This window comes from Apium graveolens, chromosome 9 (genome assembly GCF_009905375.1).
Source record: "Apium graveolens cultivar Ventura chromosome 9, ASM990537v1, whole genome shotgun sequence".
Taxonomy (NCBI): domain Eukaryota; kingdom Viridiplantae; phylum Streptophyta; class Magnoliopsida; order Apiales; family Apiaceae; genus Apium; species Apium graveolens.
Window position 1 is genome coordinate 260,098,034 of NC_133655.1, and position 17,562 is coordinate 260,115,595.

Below are 17,562 nucleotides of genomic sequence, written 5' to 3' on the forward strand. Positions count from 1 at the left end.
AGCGTTACTTAAAGCGATCTAACTTAAGTAACGTTTAGCATAACAAAAAAAAATTAAAAACCTCAAACACAAGTTCATCTAGCGTCATGGACAAAAAAAGGAAAAAAATAGTATTAATAACAACCAACACGCTAAGCAATTTAGTGTTTTAGCTAAACATTACCATTTTCTGCGTTTCTACATACTATTTTGGGCTGTTTTTACATGCGTGCCATTTTAGACATTTTTCTACGCATGTACCATATAGGGCTAACAACAAATATACTTGGTGTTATTATTATCTTTACATTATGAGAAGCAATTTGTACTTTAGGAATGTGAAAGAAAACATTATACTTGAACAAGGTACATAATCTGACTGCGGGTTGGGTTTTTAAATCTTGTTAACTTTCTTGACTTTTAATTGTCAATAGGATTGTTGATTAGTGAGTTGAAGACTTTTACTTGGTCAGGTAAAACGCCGTTCAGGTAAGAATAAATTCTACGAACTTCAGCAGAATTGGAATTTGACGTAGGTTCAGAAGGAATATCGTCTATGTCAAAATCTCTACGAATCCGCAAAATAACATTTAGTTCAATCTCAAAGAATTCTAGCAGAATTAGAATTGATGACTGCTTTGGAATAATACATAAACCGGTCCCAAAAGTCCCCCGCCTAGTATGTCGACATCATCGTCAATATTCACGTCTTCAACTACCTTTCCTTCGATTGCACTTCTAAGCTTTCCATGACAACGTCGAAACATTCCCCACAAAAAATAGGGATTATACCACTCTGTAGTAAAAAAGAAAAGATCATTATAATCAAGCACATGCTATAATCAGGTGGTGTATATATGATCCAATACTTCATCAAATGAGTTTTCACTTTATCTTCCCTCATCACAGAGACCAACTAAAACTAATATGGCAATACAGGTAATACTATAACCAAGCGAAATGAAAGACGGCCTTGCTCCCTTTTATTACGTTTAACATACTTGTGTTCATTTAATATGCATATACATATGCAGTTTGGACATATATCATGGATAGGCACTTTTTTCTTTAAGCCAGGCATTAATCCCTATTTAATTTATGGCGCTATTAGTTTAATTTCATATTAAACAAATACTCTCTAAGTCCATATTCGACAAGAAAGTTTACTCTGAAAATACTGTACGGCAATTATCAGGGGATAGAATAGCGTCTATATCTGCTATAAGAAGTTAAGAGAAAAAAGAAGTTAAGGCTTATGAGAATATGTGGTCACATGGAATAACATAAGTTTTGCTACAGAAACTTATGAGACCAGTTTTGTACCCAATGGGAACGTTAACCTTTTACAATGGAAGAAAGTGAGAACTAGGCCCAGTACACTGGAAAACTGCAATCTTACTATCTGTTGTTCAGATAAAATTAAATGAACTTTAGTCATGGTATCTGGACTAGGAAAATGAAGGAGCCTGTACACATTTAATATTTCTTTGGCTACAACAGAAGACCTCACATATCCAGTAAAGTAAATTCTTTCAACAGTTGTGAAAAAGTAAGACTTTATATATCTACAAATTCTATGCCAATTTGGAATCTGAACAATCTCCAAAGCGGTATTCAATTGGGAATACGAACAATTACCGCAGAGGAAAGGAAGGAATACCAAGTATTTATCAACTATATACGCAAAAAGATAATAAACGGGGACTTTGAAAAAAATGAAGAGACTAAAGTATTATCTGCACCTTTTACTTTCTGCACCCATGTTTCTGGGCATTACCGCATCTAGTAGGTTGCAGCTGCTCTAAATAATTGGATGGACATTGAAGAAGAATCCGCAGGAATAATATTTTGAGGCTTCATCTGAGCCAATCACGGTCAGATGCTATGGCTTTAGATGGCCTGCAACAGCTTCCTCAAGCAACAGCTGAAAACCAGGACACTGGTTCAGAAAATTATAAGAAACAAGTATATAACAAGATCAATAATATTAACCTTAAGGAACTTATTACTAGACCTTCTCATGTTACAGTCATGCACACCACTTCAATGAATAAGTAAAATATGTATGATTTAATATTGTCGGTAAAAGATCTAACAAACATTAACTATGTAAACCATTCAGAATGAGTTGTGACCGGTCTCCAATGGAGTAATTTGGAATACGTACCCAAAAAAATTGATACCTCAAAGGTACAAATGACAAAATGATAAATATGGTATTCAGAGTATCCATATGAGATTTATAACTCCAAATGTGAATACTTAAAAGGTAAAAATTAACTACTTTTGCATCAACCAAATGTGATTTATGCGTCTCGATGATGGGTAAGACACTATGTTTCTTAACCTCTCAATATGGTTGCACTGATCACATAGGTATTATGTTGGGTAGTATTTCAATTCTAGTGGGACTTATCTATTTTTTTTTGCAAAAAATCTATTGATTTTAGTTGCATGAATTTCTATAATAAAAATAAAATAATAGCAAATAATAATATCTAAAAAAATAACAACAAATATTACAAATCTTGCATTAATTTAAAAAAATGGACAATTACCTGGAAACTATATGTCAACGGGGGAGGGGATTCATGGAGCATTTTCTTCATTATTTCTGCAAGTATTTCAGAAATTTATGAAGTAGAAGTAGCAGTTCGATAATAAAATTAAAAAAAATCACAGAACAAACTTAAAGATAGTAAAATAATTCAGTCAAATGGTCTAACTGTGCCACAATCATATGTATACACACACAGTATACACACACACATAGATAATCAAGATTGTATAAGTGAATAGAGTCTGGAAAGTTTTTACATCCCTTAATTCGAAGAAGAGTGTCGCTAAACGGGAGATGATGACAGCTATGCTCATTTATTGTGCACTATTGAAGTAAAAAACTAAGTACTAGGGAACCACACATAAGACTATACCTCAGATTCAAAAGTAATTGCATCTCCTTGTTCAGTGAAGCATTTTCGATCAGACAGGTTGTCTAGATAATCCAATGTTTCCAAACCTTCTATCCTCACTTCACTGTAAAACCATATGAATTTAGCAGAAACAAAAGAGGACGAGCTAAATACTGTAAATTTCACTTCGGCAAGCCTTCATATATCAAGAAATCTAATTAAGCAACAAGATCGCAAAGTCTACATTCCTTCTCCTTTATTATTATGTGGCAAATGATCAAAATAACATTGAGAAGGAGAAGTGTCTAAATGGCACATCTGAAAAGCCTTCAAGTGTCACTTATGTAAAACATAACGCACACATGTGTTTCAACTATAACTTAAATGTATTGTGCATGTACTAAAATGTGGCAGTAATTTACACGTGTCAGTATGATCATTTTTCTCTCATATTGTGTTGATAAAAGGTAAACGCACTTAACTTTATTTCACCTACTTAAAACAAATGAAATGCTTTCAAAGAATATTAAAACAGCGTTTAGCATAAGCCTCTTCTACTTTTAAGTAAGTAATATATTCCCTTAGAAACTAACAGTGAGAGGGAGTTGAAAATGTAGCATTGTACTCAGTAGCACCATTTTGGTGATATGCAAAAGATTACTAAATGACATACATACATAGCACGAAAACGTCAACCATTTACAAATAGCAGAGGTTTTAATAGGTACTTAAATGTCACTGCCAACTTAGCCCAGTCCTGTTTCTATGATCTTTGTTTTATTTCATGTCACAACACATTACAATCAGTGACAGAGTATTTAGGTTCAAAAATGTCAGTGCATACCAGATATCCGAAACAGACAAATATGTATGGTAGCCAAATGAGAAACTAAAGGCTGCTGTCAATGTTCCGGATGTGCGATATCATGTTGAGATTCCCACAAGATGAAAGAGAAACCCTAAGTCGAAACTCATAACTATGGAAGACAAAGAAAGAAAGCTGTCAACAAATTCATATTAATATATGTGGATTGATAATAATCACCAACATTCATGTACCCAAGAAACCATTTGCCTACAATTTTTACTGTCCTGCCATTTCTATACCTACAAATATAATCTTAGATGTGAAAACATATACACAGGCAAACTACAAAAGAGATAATACAACTTCACCAAGTACGAAATGTTTCTATAACCATAGGTTCATATCATCTCAAAGTTATCAAACATGTGGAGGCGTCCATGGATCCAATCAGCATATAGCATTTGGAAACTTGCAACACAATCACTATCTTTTGCTGTCATATAATTTATTTATTTTTAAATACCGATTAAGGCCGTGTTGGTAAAGGGAAAAAAACAATATATCTGCAAAAAAGTACTTTTAAATAAACCGTGCGTAACTAGGATATACTTGTCATGTAAATTAATAGGAAAATACATCAAAAGTTAACCTGTAGGGCCACTGCTTTAAATCTTCCTCTGAAGTCTTTTGCGGTAATCCTTCTGTTTCTTGGGAGGAGGATTATGATCAACTCTCCATCCTTCGTTTCTTGCATGACCATTTGCTTCAACTGAAGCGGAGGAGCAAAACTAGAGAAAATTTTAAAACCTGCATCAAGTTATCGGTACTATGATTTCAAATAAAAAGACTGCAACGTGAATATAACGATAATTGGTATATACCTTGGGAAAACAAACAGAGATTCCTCCTCGCTTGCATTATAAGGCCTGGGAACCTTCAGAAAACATTTAGGAATATAATTAAGATTACGCCCGGTATTGTATATTAAGCAGCATAACTTGATTACTCAATCACTCACTCAACAAATACATTAACAAATACATAAGGCACATTTTAAACTTAAAACTATTCTCCGCCCTTTTGTTTATAGTTTCTAAAGTACATTTTTTGGTCATTCTGTAATGCACCACATCCCAGAAATTATATTCTCAAGAAAATTCTATCATGGATCACTTACAGAGAGATATTTCAAAGAGCAAGTTGTCAATAGAAGCACTTAAACAGCAAGCCAAAAAAACAACTTAAGACTACAACCTAATTAACTACATAGATTGCAATTACCAGCAAGAAAGTCTGCACATAACCATTATACACTTCAATGCCAGAGGGCACAAGAGGCAGTAGTAGTGCAAGAAAGTCTACATGTTGTACACTTTAATTGTTGTACCACACAACAGGGAGAAGTGGTGTATGTTTTGAGAAACATAATTGTGGAAAAGTTTCAATATAATTTGTCATCCAAAGTTAGATGAGTCAAATTAGTTTGCCTAAACTCTTGATCGGAACATCGAATATTGGGTATTATTCTCTTAAAAGATTTTTATATATGTTCTGCGTTTTACCGAAAGAAAATAGTGATTCATGTATTTGTGTAATGAGAAATATAAATCTTTTGCGATGCTGGTGTATTGTGTCAGAAATCGGATTACAGCTTATGAGTCGAATCCAAAAACATCAAATATAAGCAGAAGTGGAGCTGTGAGGTTGGTAAGAATAAGGTACTAAGATTTATAGAAGGGGAAGAAATAAAGGAGCCTGTACACATCTAATAATTCCTTGTTCTCTACAACAGAAGACTAGAAGGTCAAAATGAAGACCCTGATTAGAAGTTATCAAGACATTATATTTGAGACCTCATTCATCCACCAAGGTAAATTTCATCAACAGTCGTGGAAAAATAACTAAATAAGACTATATATCTACAAATCATATGGGCCAATAAGGAATCTGAACAATTACTGAAGCGGAAAGTATTCAATTGGGAATATGAACAATTACCGAAGAGGAAAGAACTAAGTTCTCTACTATATATGCAAAAAGATTAATAGGGGCTTTAGAGAGATATTTAAGGGACTAGAGTAATTATCTTTATATTTGCTTTCTGCACCCATATATTATTCTGGGAATTACCAGATCCAGTAGGTGCAGCTGCTTTAAATAATTGGACTCGGGTACGGAGATTCAAATATATCCAAGTATCAGATTTGGCACTTTGAAAGACTTAGAACCTGGCAACACCATTTGGCAGTTGGCACAAATATGGGGACACGACATTTTTTTAATTTAAATTCATTGAATATAATAGGTAGAGTTTGGGGGCCAGAAACAGAGCTAAAATTTTTATTAGGTTATATATGCTCCTATCATGTTTCAATGTTCTATTTCCTGTAATATTTTCCTTATTGACATTTATTTCCAAGTATTACTTATAACCAAAAATGAATGTGGACGGTATCCACTGTAGATTTCTTCTTTATACACTACACGCATATCTACAGTTCTACTTGTGGTGGTTGACTTTATTGTCTTCCATCCCCCATTCATTTTTCCCCATCCCTCCATCATCTACCCACATCTACGCATATCTACAGTACAAATAATGCATTATAAATAATACAGTTTCAAGACCATATATCAAGTAATGCAGTACAAATGATGCAGTACAAAGTACAAACACTATACTCGCTCTCAACAAAAATCAAATTGTAAACTGAAATTATAAACTATTAATTAAAAACTCCTTTTCTTGAATTTGATTTTCTACTCTCAATTTATTTATACTGTTTTAATTTTGCAGGTGATTAGATTTAAGTTTCCATTTTAGGGCTTTCAGTTAGGTATACATCTCTAACTAGTCTAACTGATTACGGCTTCAATTTATCTTTCTTCCATTTAGTCATAGGTTTAGCATTAAAGGGCAAGTGTATCCTGCGATTCTACCTGTTGAAGATAAGAAAGTTACTGGTAAGGTTTGTTTAATAATGATAATCCATCTTGACTTTCAGCCTGTATAACATTAATGATATATAGCCCTCTATAGTATTAATAATTTCCATTCTTTATGTAGTTATGAACATTTAGATATAATCTTCAAATTACTTACTTCCATGTGTTGATTCTTTTACTATTATCATAGAATTTTTGAGCAATTTGCATCAGGTTACATAGGTTTCCATAGCTTATCTAATGTAAAAATTCACATTACCCGTTGTTCTAATAACTGAATCTTCAAAAGCAATAATATTTTTCATATGCATATCATCACTATGTACTAATCTGCAAGTTGTAATTATATTTAGGAATATCAAGTTGCCTCACTTTCTGATGGGGATTATAAGAAAAAAAAATGAAAGAAATTATTTATGAACTTGATTCGGGAAAATTCCATTGTCTGCAAAATTACAGAGTATGTGCGTATTGCATTGATATATGAAATCATTAGTACGTGGTCAACATGCCTGCTGCTTTATCCTCTTTGTTGCTTCTTGTTTATGTATGCACTAGTCAAAAAGAGAACTAATACTAAACATACAGATTGGTTTTACAAAAACAAAGTTGTAGCCAGTGTCCTACTTACCAAAGCTTGTTGCTGACCTGCATTCTCTTCTTGTAACACGTTCAGTTTCGCTTCCAAGTCATGAGTATAAGCCTAGCCAATCAGAATATATGAAAACAAACTTTAGAAACAGACTTGGTGTGGCCCTTTTAAAGACCATGGTTTTAATCTAACATATTTACGTAGTCATACTGATTTTTTGTGAATATTTCTTCTTAAATAGAAATTATAACAAAATATTTTTTTTCTGCAACCACTTAACAAAGCACTAAGTATCACCACTGTGCATCTTCCATATTAGGCTCAATTGATTATTAATCATCATCCCAGATGATCCAGTACAATTGAAAATATGATACATGAGAAAATTTACCATTTATAGAGGTGGATCGCCCCTTAAGAATATATGAGTTTCGGCCATAATCATATACAAAAATGGTAATATATCTTAATAAAACTAAGCGGACTTGATACTTATGGCTTATATAATGGTTAACTAGACACCTCAAGGGAGATCCCCTAATTCTATTCTCTTTTCGAATAAGGTTTCTCAAGCTCTAGTCTAAATATTCTACTTGACTCATTAATTTATTCAACTACAGATTCGACTCATTAATATTCAATTGAACTAAATAAAGTAAAAATGTTCAAGCCGATAAAACATAAATTGCTCCCACCATAACATTCAATTAATTACAAAATCACGCTGTGCGTATAAATAAAAAATAGCAGTTAAACCAATAGAACAATATCAGATCAAACACAAATTTATATTAATATATATATATATATTTATATGACTGTATTTATATATATATATATTAATGTATTACTTGGGTTTTAAGTAGTATAAGTTTGCAGATATCTAAATACAGGAAAGAGTTTCAGTGGCAAAAACAGTAATTACCCATGGCTAATGCAATCGATATCTTGTCTATATTCTTGAGCATAATAGAAAGATAAGTATGCTCGAGGAAGTGTCGCCTGAAATAACATTTACAATATATGTGGTTAGATCGCCATTGAACAAAATCAATTTGTTAACACTGAGTTTATAGTTTATACGTATCATTTCAGTGGCAAAAACAGTAATTACCCATGGCTAATGCAATCGATATCTAGTCTATATTCTTGAGCATAATAGAAAGATAAGTATGATGGAGGAAGTGTCGCCTGAAATAACATTCACAATATATGTAGTTAGATCGCCATTGAACAAAATCAATTCGTTAACACTGAGTTTATAGTTTCTACGTATCATTACGAAATAGTCAGTACCTGGATTATTGCTGCCTTTAACACTTCACCATCTAATCCTAAATAAAGACAGGCAAGGCCCCAACAAATTGGTCCCATGATAAACCTCCAAAGGATGCCGGTAATAGGGACTCCAATCGACCAATTTTCATCTATCTTTTTATTAATTGCCATGAATATACCTGAAATATGCATAGCAGTAAGCAAAGCATATATATGAAGAGAATCTGGCTATATGTAAGGATGTCTACAACAAATTCAGATATTATATCTAATCAGGAAGAGTCACAGATTAGATTATAATGTGTAATAAATCCGTCCTAAATAACCTTAATTATTTTTTTAGTGAAGGCTTGCAGACTTGCAACTGCTATCTTCAGGTAACTAAACCACTTTCCTTATTAGGCACTGATCTGTTCTTTTACTTGGCCTAATGTCCAGATAATGTGTGTGTGTATGTGGAATTGCATGTAGCTATGAAGAAGTTACACGATGGACTGGGGAATCAGTGCTTTGAACTTACCCATGCAAAACATGTAAGTGCCCACGGCTGCTTTCGACACAATCAAAATACATCCCTCCATAGTCCATAATGCTTGGCATCTCAAAATGCAACCTGAAGCATAATTACCATCCAGAAGTTAGCATGATGATAACATAAAAAACCGATTAATAATATCTAATTTTAATTGTCAAAGGATCACTGGTTGGCATATTTCACGAAAAGTGTCTATATTTGAATGTACGCATGTGTATAAGGTATGGGAATTATAGGAAAATCTCTATACACAACTAACAACGATAATTAGAGCTACTATTATCATAGAACTTTTGAGCAATTTGCATCAGGTTACATAGGTTTTCATAGCATATCCAATGTAATATTCACATTACCCGTTGTTCTAATAACTGAATCTTCAAAAGCAATAATGTTTTTCATATGCATATCATCACTATGTACTAATCTGCAAATTGTAATTTTATTTAGGAATTTCAAGTTGCCTCACTTTCTGACGGGGATTATAAGAAATAAAAATATGAAAGAAATTATTTATGAACTTGATTCGTGAAAATTCCATTGTCTGCAAAATTACAGTGTCTGTGTGTATTGCATTGTTATATGAAATGATTAGTATGTGGTCAACATGCCTGCTGCTTTATCCTCTTTGTTGCTTCTTGTATATGTATGCACTAGTCAAAAAGAGAACTAATAATAAACATGCAGATTGGTTTTACAGAAACAAAGTTGTAGCCAGTGTCCTGCTTACCAAAGCATGTTGCAGGAGTGCATTCTCTTCTAGTAACACGTGCAGTTCCGCTTCCAGATAGCGAGTATAAGCCTAACCAATCAGAATATATGAAAACAAACATTAGAAACAGACCTGGCGTGGCCCTTTAAAGACATGGTTTTAATCTAACAAATTTACAGTCATACTTATTTTTTGTGAAATTTCTTCTTGATAGAAAGTACAACAAAATTATTTTTTCTGCACCCACTTGACAAAGCACTACCCACTTAAAAATAATCATACAAGTGAAAATATGATCATGAAGAAATTTACCATTAATAAGGGTCGCTCGCTCCTTAAAAATATACGAGTTTCCGCCAGAATCGTCTACAAAAAAAGGTAATATATCCTAATAAAACTAAGCGGACTCGATCCCTATGGCTTGTATAATAGTTAACTAGACACCTCAAGAGAGATCCCCAAATTCTATTCTCTTTTCGAATAAGGTTTCTCAAGCTCTAGTCTAAATATTCTACTTGACTCATTAATTAATCAAGTCTAGATTCGACTCATAAATAATTCAATTGACCTAAATAAAGTGAAAATGTTCAAGCCGATAAAACATAAATTGCTCCCACCATAACATTCAATTAATTACAAAATCACACCGCACAAATAAATAAACAATAGCAGTTAAACCAATAGAACAATATCAAATCAAACACTAAATTATTCGAGTACAACTAACAATGATAAATAGAGCAATAAATCCATATCGAATCGAAGATACTCAAGCGTAACAAAACAAAATAAAATTATACAGATAATTTATAAAATTAATTAAATCGCAATAAAATGAAGAATTACCTGGAAACTACACATGGACGGGGTGGAGCACTTTCTTCATTGTTTCTGCAAGTAATTTCAGAAATGAAGAATTAAATAATAAAAAAACATAAATTATACTCAGAAAAGATTGTATAAGTGAATAGAAATTCGAAATTGACACCTTATACTCGATTTCACCTTTAAATTTGGTGAATTTGGTCAGTCAGGATGCCCAAAAGGCCCGGGCTTGGACCTTTAAATTTCAGAACCCGTTAGATTCTCAAGGCGGATTTTACTGATTTTTTGGGCTGTATTGAATTGGATTGGATTGGGCTTTTTCTAATTTAAATTAAATCGAGTTTTATTAGAAATTCTAAAGACTATATAGGTTAGCAACTAAATTATTACAAAAATGTATTATTTTGCATAAAATATTTTATAAAAACACAACTTTATTGAAAAAATTTAAGTTGGGGCAAAAATGGACGAGTTTATAAAATATTATGTTTTATAAATGTTATATATATATATATGTCTTTAAAGTGTTAGGAAATGAATAATACACAGAGGGGAGGGGGTGAATGTGTTTTACTGTTTTTATGCTTTTCTTGAATGTTTTGGTTAATCAAAGTAAATTAAATCTTATAGTGAAACGTGTTCATGCAGAATTTAAGCTTGCAGAAAATAAAGAACACGGATATTCAAAACTCACTTAATTTTATATTAAAATTAAGACTGTTTTGCTACAAAATTTCTAGGCTCTTTGTTGATAAAGAGTTTAGCTTCTCCTTAAGAGTGTTACAAGAAATTTGATCTGAATTGTTACAACCGACTAAAGGACCAGTGTTAACTTTATAACTTAGTTAACTGCTCGTTTAAACAGTGTACAATAAGACATGCTGTTAGTTTTTCTAAACTATCACTTGTCATTGCTATTTATAGAAAAAGTAGATCTTCCAATTCTGGCCTAGCATATCTTTAGCATCCTGTGTTCACTTTGATCTTCCTTTGTCAGTTAATCTTTACCATTGATCTTGCACATTCTTCAAGCTTCTTTTTGTACACTTGTCAATCCAGCTGGTTGGATTCTTTGTTGATTGTTTATCTTGAATATTGAACTGGTCTACGATTCTGTACTTTGAGAATTTTACTCGATATCTCCAGTTTAGGCACATAGAGATCTTGACATCTCGATAACTATAATGACTTATCGAGATCTCTAATACTCTATATTTAGTTTGGCCTGTAGAGGTTTTCAGTTCTCTATAAGAGAATTTTAGCTTGTCGAGATCTCTAGTTTTCACATCTTCACTTTGACTTATCGATAACTCTTAGTTCTCTAGTAACTTCTTGACTTGTCGATATCTCAAAGTTCTCTAGTCAAATTTAACTTGTCGATATCTCAGAATTCTCTAGTGAATTTTGACTTATCGATATCTCTGAGTTCTCTAGTGGAACTTGACTTATCGATAACTCTGAGTTCTCTAATGAATGTAGATTTGTCGATAACTCTGAATTCTCGAGTGAAGAAATGACTTGTCGATATCTCTAACCTTCATGTCTTCTTGACTTGTCGATATCTCTCTGAGTTCTCTAGTAGCTTTCCTGACTTCTATATAAGCTATTATGGAGTTCTCGAATGACTTCTCTATAACATTAAATCTGTGACTTGTAGAGATCTCGACTTAGAATATTTTTCTTAAAACAGCTTTATTCAACTCCAAGCTTCTTCATAATTCTTCTAAGGCATGATCTTCTTGATCTTCTTCCAGATAGAATTCTTAGGCTTGATACTGTTTATAAAAAAAGGCTCCAATCTGCTCCTTTGATATTTTTACAGACTTTAAATGTTACAAGTACAAAATACAAATTAATATAACAATATAACTTACTTAGGGTTGACAAAATGTCTTCGTCTTGTTAAAGTACAGGCATATCTCTTACAACATAAAGTATTATTTATATTCATAATAAATGTAAATATATAAAAAAAATATTAGAATAATCAAATTTTAACCGGGTTTTTAATCGGGTCAGGCCGAGTACGTAAATATACATATAATTCTGAAATTATTACTTTATATTTTAGTTGGGCCCTTGATAACTTTCTAATTTTTTTTATCTGATACTCTTAGCGAGAATATTACTTTACGACTGTGGCCCAAATTACGATCGAAAAAATTTATACCTAAATAAGGTTATAACTTTATCCGATATTACTTAATACAGGTTTAAGTGTAAATATAACAAAAAGATTACGGTTTACATGATCAGCCTGTACTAATACTCATGCTGGCCGGTGAGCATTTTTTCTGTTAATTAGCTGCATGTCATAACTAAAAAGCTTTAAAATCAATTACAGAAATACCAATTCACATTTCTAAATCCATCAACTCATCTCTCCGTGAAATTACAACATTCCTATGGTTTATGTTGTTTCAGCAAACACCAAACAAAATATGTTTTCATCACCTACATCTTTCCGAAATATTGCATGCAAATCAAAAAATGTTGTAGGTAACTAATAATATCCATGACAAAGATCTATGGTGGACAATTATTGTTGAAGTTAATAGTAACCAATAATTAAAATAACTTCTCTCTCGCATGAGAGTCGGCCGCCCTAATTTCACCTAACCATATCCGCCCTACCTTCTTTTTCACCCTTTCTACCTATCTCTATCTCCATATTTATCTTCATCCCCTACTTTTATTCACTTTTTCCTTAATAAAATCGAGATTTGTTTTACAAAACTCGAAAAATCCATTACAGTTATTCACTTTAATTTTCAGATATACTAAGGTAAAAGCTTGGATTTTATAATAAAATTCAGTTTTTGCATTCAAAATCTCTGGTCTAACAACATATTACAATTTGGTGTTATTCTGAGATTTTTGAAGACAACAGTCATTTAAGCCCAATATTGATGCGTAAAGTCTAAATTGGATTGAGTGCCCCACTCCCACTCCCGCGGCCCAAGCCCACTCATTGTCTACTTCAATATTTGTTCCATATGACTATATCACATATATTTTTCAAGTATGTTTTGAAATTTCAAGTCATATTTTTTTTGACAAAAATGTTTAAAGGATTTTAAATCTGAGTAACAGTTCATGATTTAATAGTTATGAGATTTTTCTATATTTATATAGTTTTAATACAACGTTGATTTTGTGGAGTTCGAACTTCGGTGCCCGAAATATGGGTTTATTTCTAATTATCTACTTAAATATCTAAATTAATTATATCAACTATAAAATATTACATACAAGAGCACCCACGTGTAATTTACATGTCATTCTTATTATATAGGAGTTAAAAACTAACAGGACGGAACCGGAAATAAAATTTACGGGAGACCAACTAATATTTGAAGAAACCAAATTACATTATTTTATATTTTTTTTCAAAATTTAACACTAAAATTTTTGCGATCTTAAACAGTTGACAGATACCCCGAGACTCCCTCCAGTGCCCTCTAGTTCTCCCTCTGAAAACTAGGTCAAGCTTCTTGCAGTAACAAATTGCAGAAGATAAATAAGAATATTAACCAGGTCAAGCTAAATGCAATGAGTGACAGATAAGAATATCTACTTTTTATAGATATTGCATGTTATATTATTTAGAAAAAATCTGGTTAGTGCGTAATTTCGTATCACTTTAAAATTTTAGATAGACTCATAATATGGCGACCCTTTTTGATATAATTGGCGAAGGATGGGTTTTGGGATTGTCTGACACACATGTTAAAAAATTATTTTACGATATAATAATTAAACTGAAACAAATAAACATTATTATCTAAGTTTGAAAAAGAAAACATTACAATCTATAATGTTAACTAGAGAAATAACCTTTAGGTCAATCTCTAAGAATTCTAGCAGAATTATAATCTGATGACTGGTTTGGAATCACGCATCAACCATATTCACGTCTTCAACTATATTTCCTTCCATTGCGACGTTGAAGCATTCCCCACAAAAAACCGTGCTTGTACTTGTACCACTTTGTAGTTAAAAAGAAAAAATCATTATAATCAAGCACATGCTATAATTATGCTATAATTAGGTGCTGTGTACATGATTCAATACTTCATCAAATGAATTTTTACTTTTTATTACGTTCAATATACTTCTGTTCATTTCATATGCATATACATAAGCAATTTGGACAACATATCTCATGGATAATCACCTTTTTCATTAAGACGGACCACAGGGCTCTTAAGTTTTTGGTTGAGCAGAATGTGAGAAATTGGTTGCAGCATAAATGGATAAGAAATTGGAGTACAATTTTAACAATCTTTACAGAAAAGTTCAAGAATAAACTGTTGCTGATGCAAATAGTCTTTCTCTCTCTCTCTCTACATCAGAAAAACAGAAAACTACATGTCAAAGGCATGTCACTGAATTTAATAGTGTTGTCATAGATTTAGTATTTTTATAGCAGAGAATGACAAATTATAGCATTTAGAAAAGAATTCGCACAAATATTTAGCCAGAGGAATATTTGGTTGGCATATAATAGAATTACTTCATCCAAGAAGCAACTCGAGAAGTTTTAGTGGGAAAAGTTTCCTCAACTGTTTGCACATCAATATCAGCATACAAATTCTTAGGTTCAGTATCTCTAGTAAGCTTAAGACCTGACTAATAGACATTGCATCCAAATTACAATTGTAAGCTGAATTTAATACAAGCATTTTATTGGACTTCTCCAGTTGTAAATTAAAACGTTTTACATCTACATTTCACAAATTCAAATTCCAACACTGTCAATTACTCTATGAATTAAAAGGTGTTTATTCAAATACCAAGTACAACAAGAAGATGGAAATTCCTATTTAATTTATGGCGCTGTTAGTTTAATTTTACATTAAACAAATACTCTACGCCCATATTCGACAAGAAAGTTTATTCTAAAAATTCTGTACGGCCATCATCAGGGGATAGAGTAGCGTCTACATCTGGTACAGGAAGTTAAGAAAAAGGTGGACAAACCAATCAGAGAAGCACATTTATTTAGTGAACATTGTTAAAAAGGAGCCTTTACACATTTAATATTCCTTTGTTTTCTACAACAGAAGACTAGATGGTTAAAATTAAGACCCTGAATTACAAGCTAGCAAGGTATTATATTTGAGACCTCCTTTATCCACCAGAGTAAATTCCTTCAACAGTTGTGAAAAAGTAAGACTATATATCTAAAGATCATATGCCAATTAGGAATCTGAACATCGCCGAAGCGGCATTCAATTGAGAATATGAACAATTACCGCAGGGGAAAGGAACGAATACCAAGTATTTATCTACTATATATGCAAAAAGAAAATAAATAGGGTCTTTGAAAAAGATGAAGAGAATAAAGTAATTATCTGCACCTTTTGCTTTCTGCACCCATGTACTATTCTGGGCACTACCGCATCTAGTAGGTTGCAGCTGCTCTAAATAATTGGATGGACATTAAAGAACAATTCACAGTAATAATATTTTGAGGCTTCATCTGAGCCAATCACGGTCAGATGCTACGGATTTAGATGGCCTGCAACAGCTTCCTTAAGCAATTGCTGAAAACCAGGGCACTTGTTAAGAAAATAATAAGAAAAAGTTTATAACAAGATCAATAATATTAATCTAAAGGAACTTATTACTAGACCTTGTTACAGTAATGCACACCACTTCCATGAATAAGTAAAATATCTATGATTTGATATTGGCGGTAAAAGATATAGCAGACAGTAACTATGTACACCATTCGGAATGAGCTGTGACCAGTCTCCAGTGGAGTAATTTGGAATATGTAACCAAAAAAAAAATTGATACCTCAGAGAAGTAAATGACTAAATATGGTATTCTGAGTCTCCATATGAGATTTATAACTCCAAATGTGAATACTTAAAAGGTAAAATTTGACTACTTTTGCATCCACCAAATGACGTTTCTTAACCTCCCAACATGGTTGCACTGATGACATCAGTAATATGTTGGGTAGTATTTCTATTCAAGTGGATTTGTTTTTGCAAAAATTCTATTGATTTTAGTAGAGCATGAGTTTCTATAATAAATTTAAAATAATAGCAAAAAAGTAAAATCTAAAAAATAACAACTGCAACAAATATTACAAATCTTGCGTTAGTTAAAAAAGTGAAAATTACCTGAAAACTATTTTCTTTATGGAGCATTTCTTCATTGATTCTGCAAGTATTTCGGAAATTTATGAAGTAGAAGTAGAAGTTCGATAATAAAATTTTAAAAAAAAACACAGATTAAGATAGTAAAATAATTCAATCAAATTGTCTAACTGTGTCACAATCATATGTATACACACACATGGATAATTAAGATTGTATAAGTGAATAGAGTCTGGAAATTGACACCTTCTAGATAACAAATTACAACTTCAAATCAAAATGAATTGTGGAAATCCTAAGCAACAGAGATACATTTATATCTAACTGTTGTAGGAAAGTCATGACTAATTATGCTACTTATCTGACTAATCTTGTGCATCTGTTTTACGTTTAACATATATATAACTTGCATTCTTCTTTTATTAGGACATCAATAATATTGTATTGATTTAAAAATATAGTTTATTATTTTCATTCCAACAAAATACGGCCAAAATCTTACCAGTATCTGGTAACCCATTTTTTATAAATGTATCTAGTAGGTTGCAGTTGCTCTAAATAATTGGATGGACATTAAAGAAGAATCCGCAGGAATAATATTTTGAGGCTTCATCTGAGCCAATCACGGTCAGATGCTATGGCTTTAGATGGCCTGCAACAGGTTCCTCAAGCAACAGCTGAAAACCAGGACACTGGTTCAGAAAATTATAAGAAACAAGTATATAACAAGATCAATAATATTAACCTTAAGGAACTTATTACTAGACCTTCTCATGTTACAGTCATGCACACCACTTCCATGAATAAGTAAAATATGTATGATTTAATATGTCAACGGGGGAGGGGATTCATGGAGCATTTT

General features: G+C 32.2%; 1 protein-coding gene across 7 annotated transcripts; it reads right to left on the reverse strand.

The window, feature by feature from the left end:
- Positions 1-596: 596 nt before the first annotated feature.
- Positions 597-17,249, reverse strand: LOC141682980 (auxin efflux carrier component 5-like). Of its 7 annotated transcripts, none has more exons than XM_074487666.1 (19): positions 17,203-17,249; positions 16,725-16,764; positions 15,951-16,136; positions 14,765-14,933; positions 14,425-14,575; positions 10,609-10,653; positions 9,781-9,852; positions 9,036-9,128; positions 8,534-8,694; positions 8,352-8,428; positions 8,163-8,239; positions 7,277-7,348; positions 4,581-4,633; positions 4,349-4,506; positions 3,736-3,868; positions 2,913-3,015; positions 2,538-2,593; positions 1,722-1,903; positions 597-775 (listed from the first exon to the last, which is right to left on the reverse strand). In XM_074487666.1, exons 8-12 carry the CDS (start codon positions 9,094-9,096, stop codon positions 7,335-7,337), a joined length of 390 nt encoding a protein of 129 aa, XP_074343767.1. In that variant the 5' UTR covers positions 9,097-9,128; positions 9,781-9,852; positions 10,609-10,653; positions 14,425-14,575; positions 14,765-14,933; positions 15,951-16,136; positions 16,725-16,764; positions 17,203-17,249; the 3' UTR covers positions 597-775; positions 1,722-1,903; positions 2,538-2,593; positions 2,913-3,015; positions 3,736-3,868; positions 4,349-4,506; positions 4,581-4,633; positions 7,277-7,334. The 7 variants fall into 7 exon arrangements, with proteins under 7 accessions (XP_074343767.1, XP_074343769.1, XP_074343768.1 ...); XM_074487668.1 differs by having other exon boundaries at positions 1,722-1,918; XM_074487667.1 differs by lacking the exon at positions 14,765-14,933.
- Between the last annotated feature and the right edge of the window lie 313 nt (positions 17,250-17,562).

Excerpts from the sequence above, each read along its gene's own strand:
- LOC141682980 (XM_074487671.1), bottom strand. The coding sequence starts at position 9,096 with ATGGAGGGATGTATTTTGATTGTGTCGAAAGCAGCCGTGGGCACTTAC. Across the intron at positions 8,695-9,035 it reads CACTTACATGTTTTGCATGG|GTATATTCATGGCAATTAAT; the intron begins GTAAGTTCAAAG and ends TGCATATTTCAG. Across the intron at positions 8,429-8,533 it reads TAAAGGCAGCAATAATCCAG|GCGACACTTCCTCCATCATA; the intron begins GTACTGACTATT and ends ATGTTATTTCAG.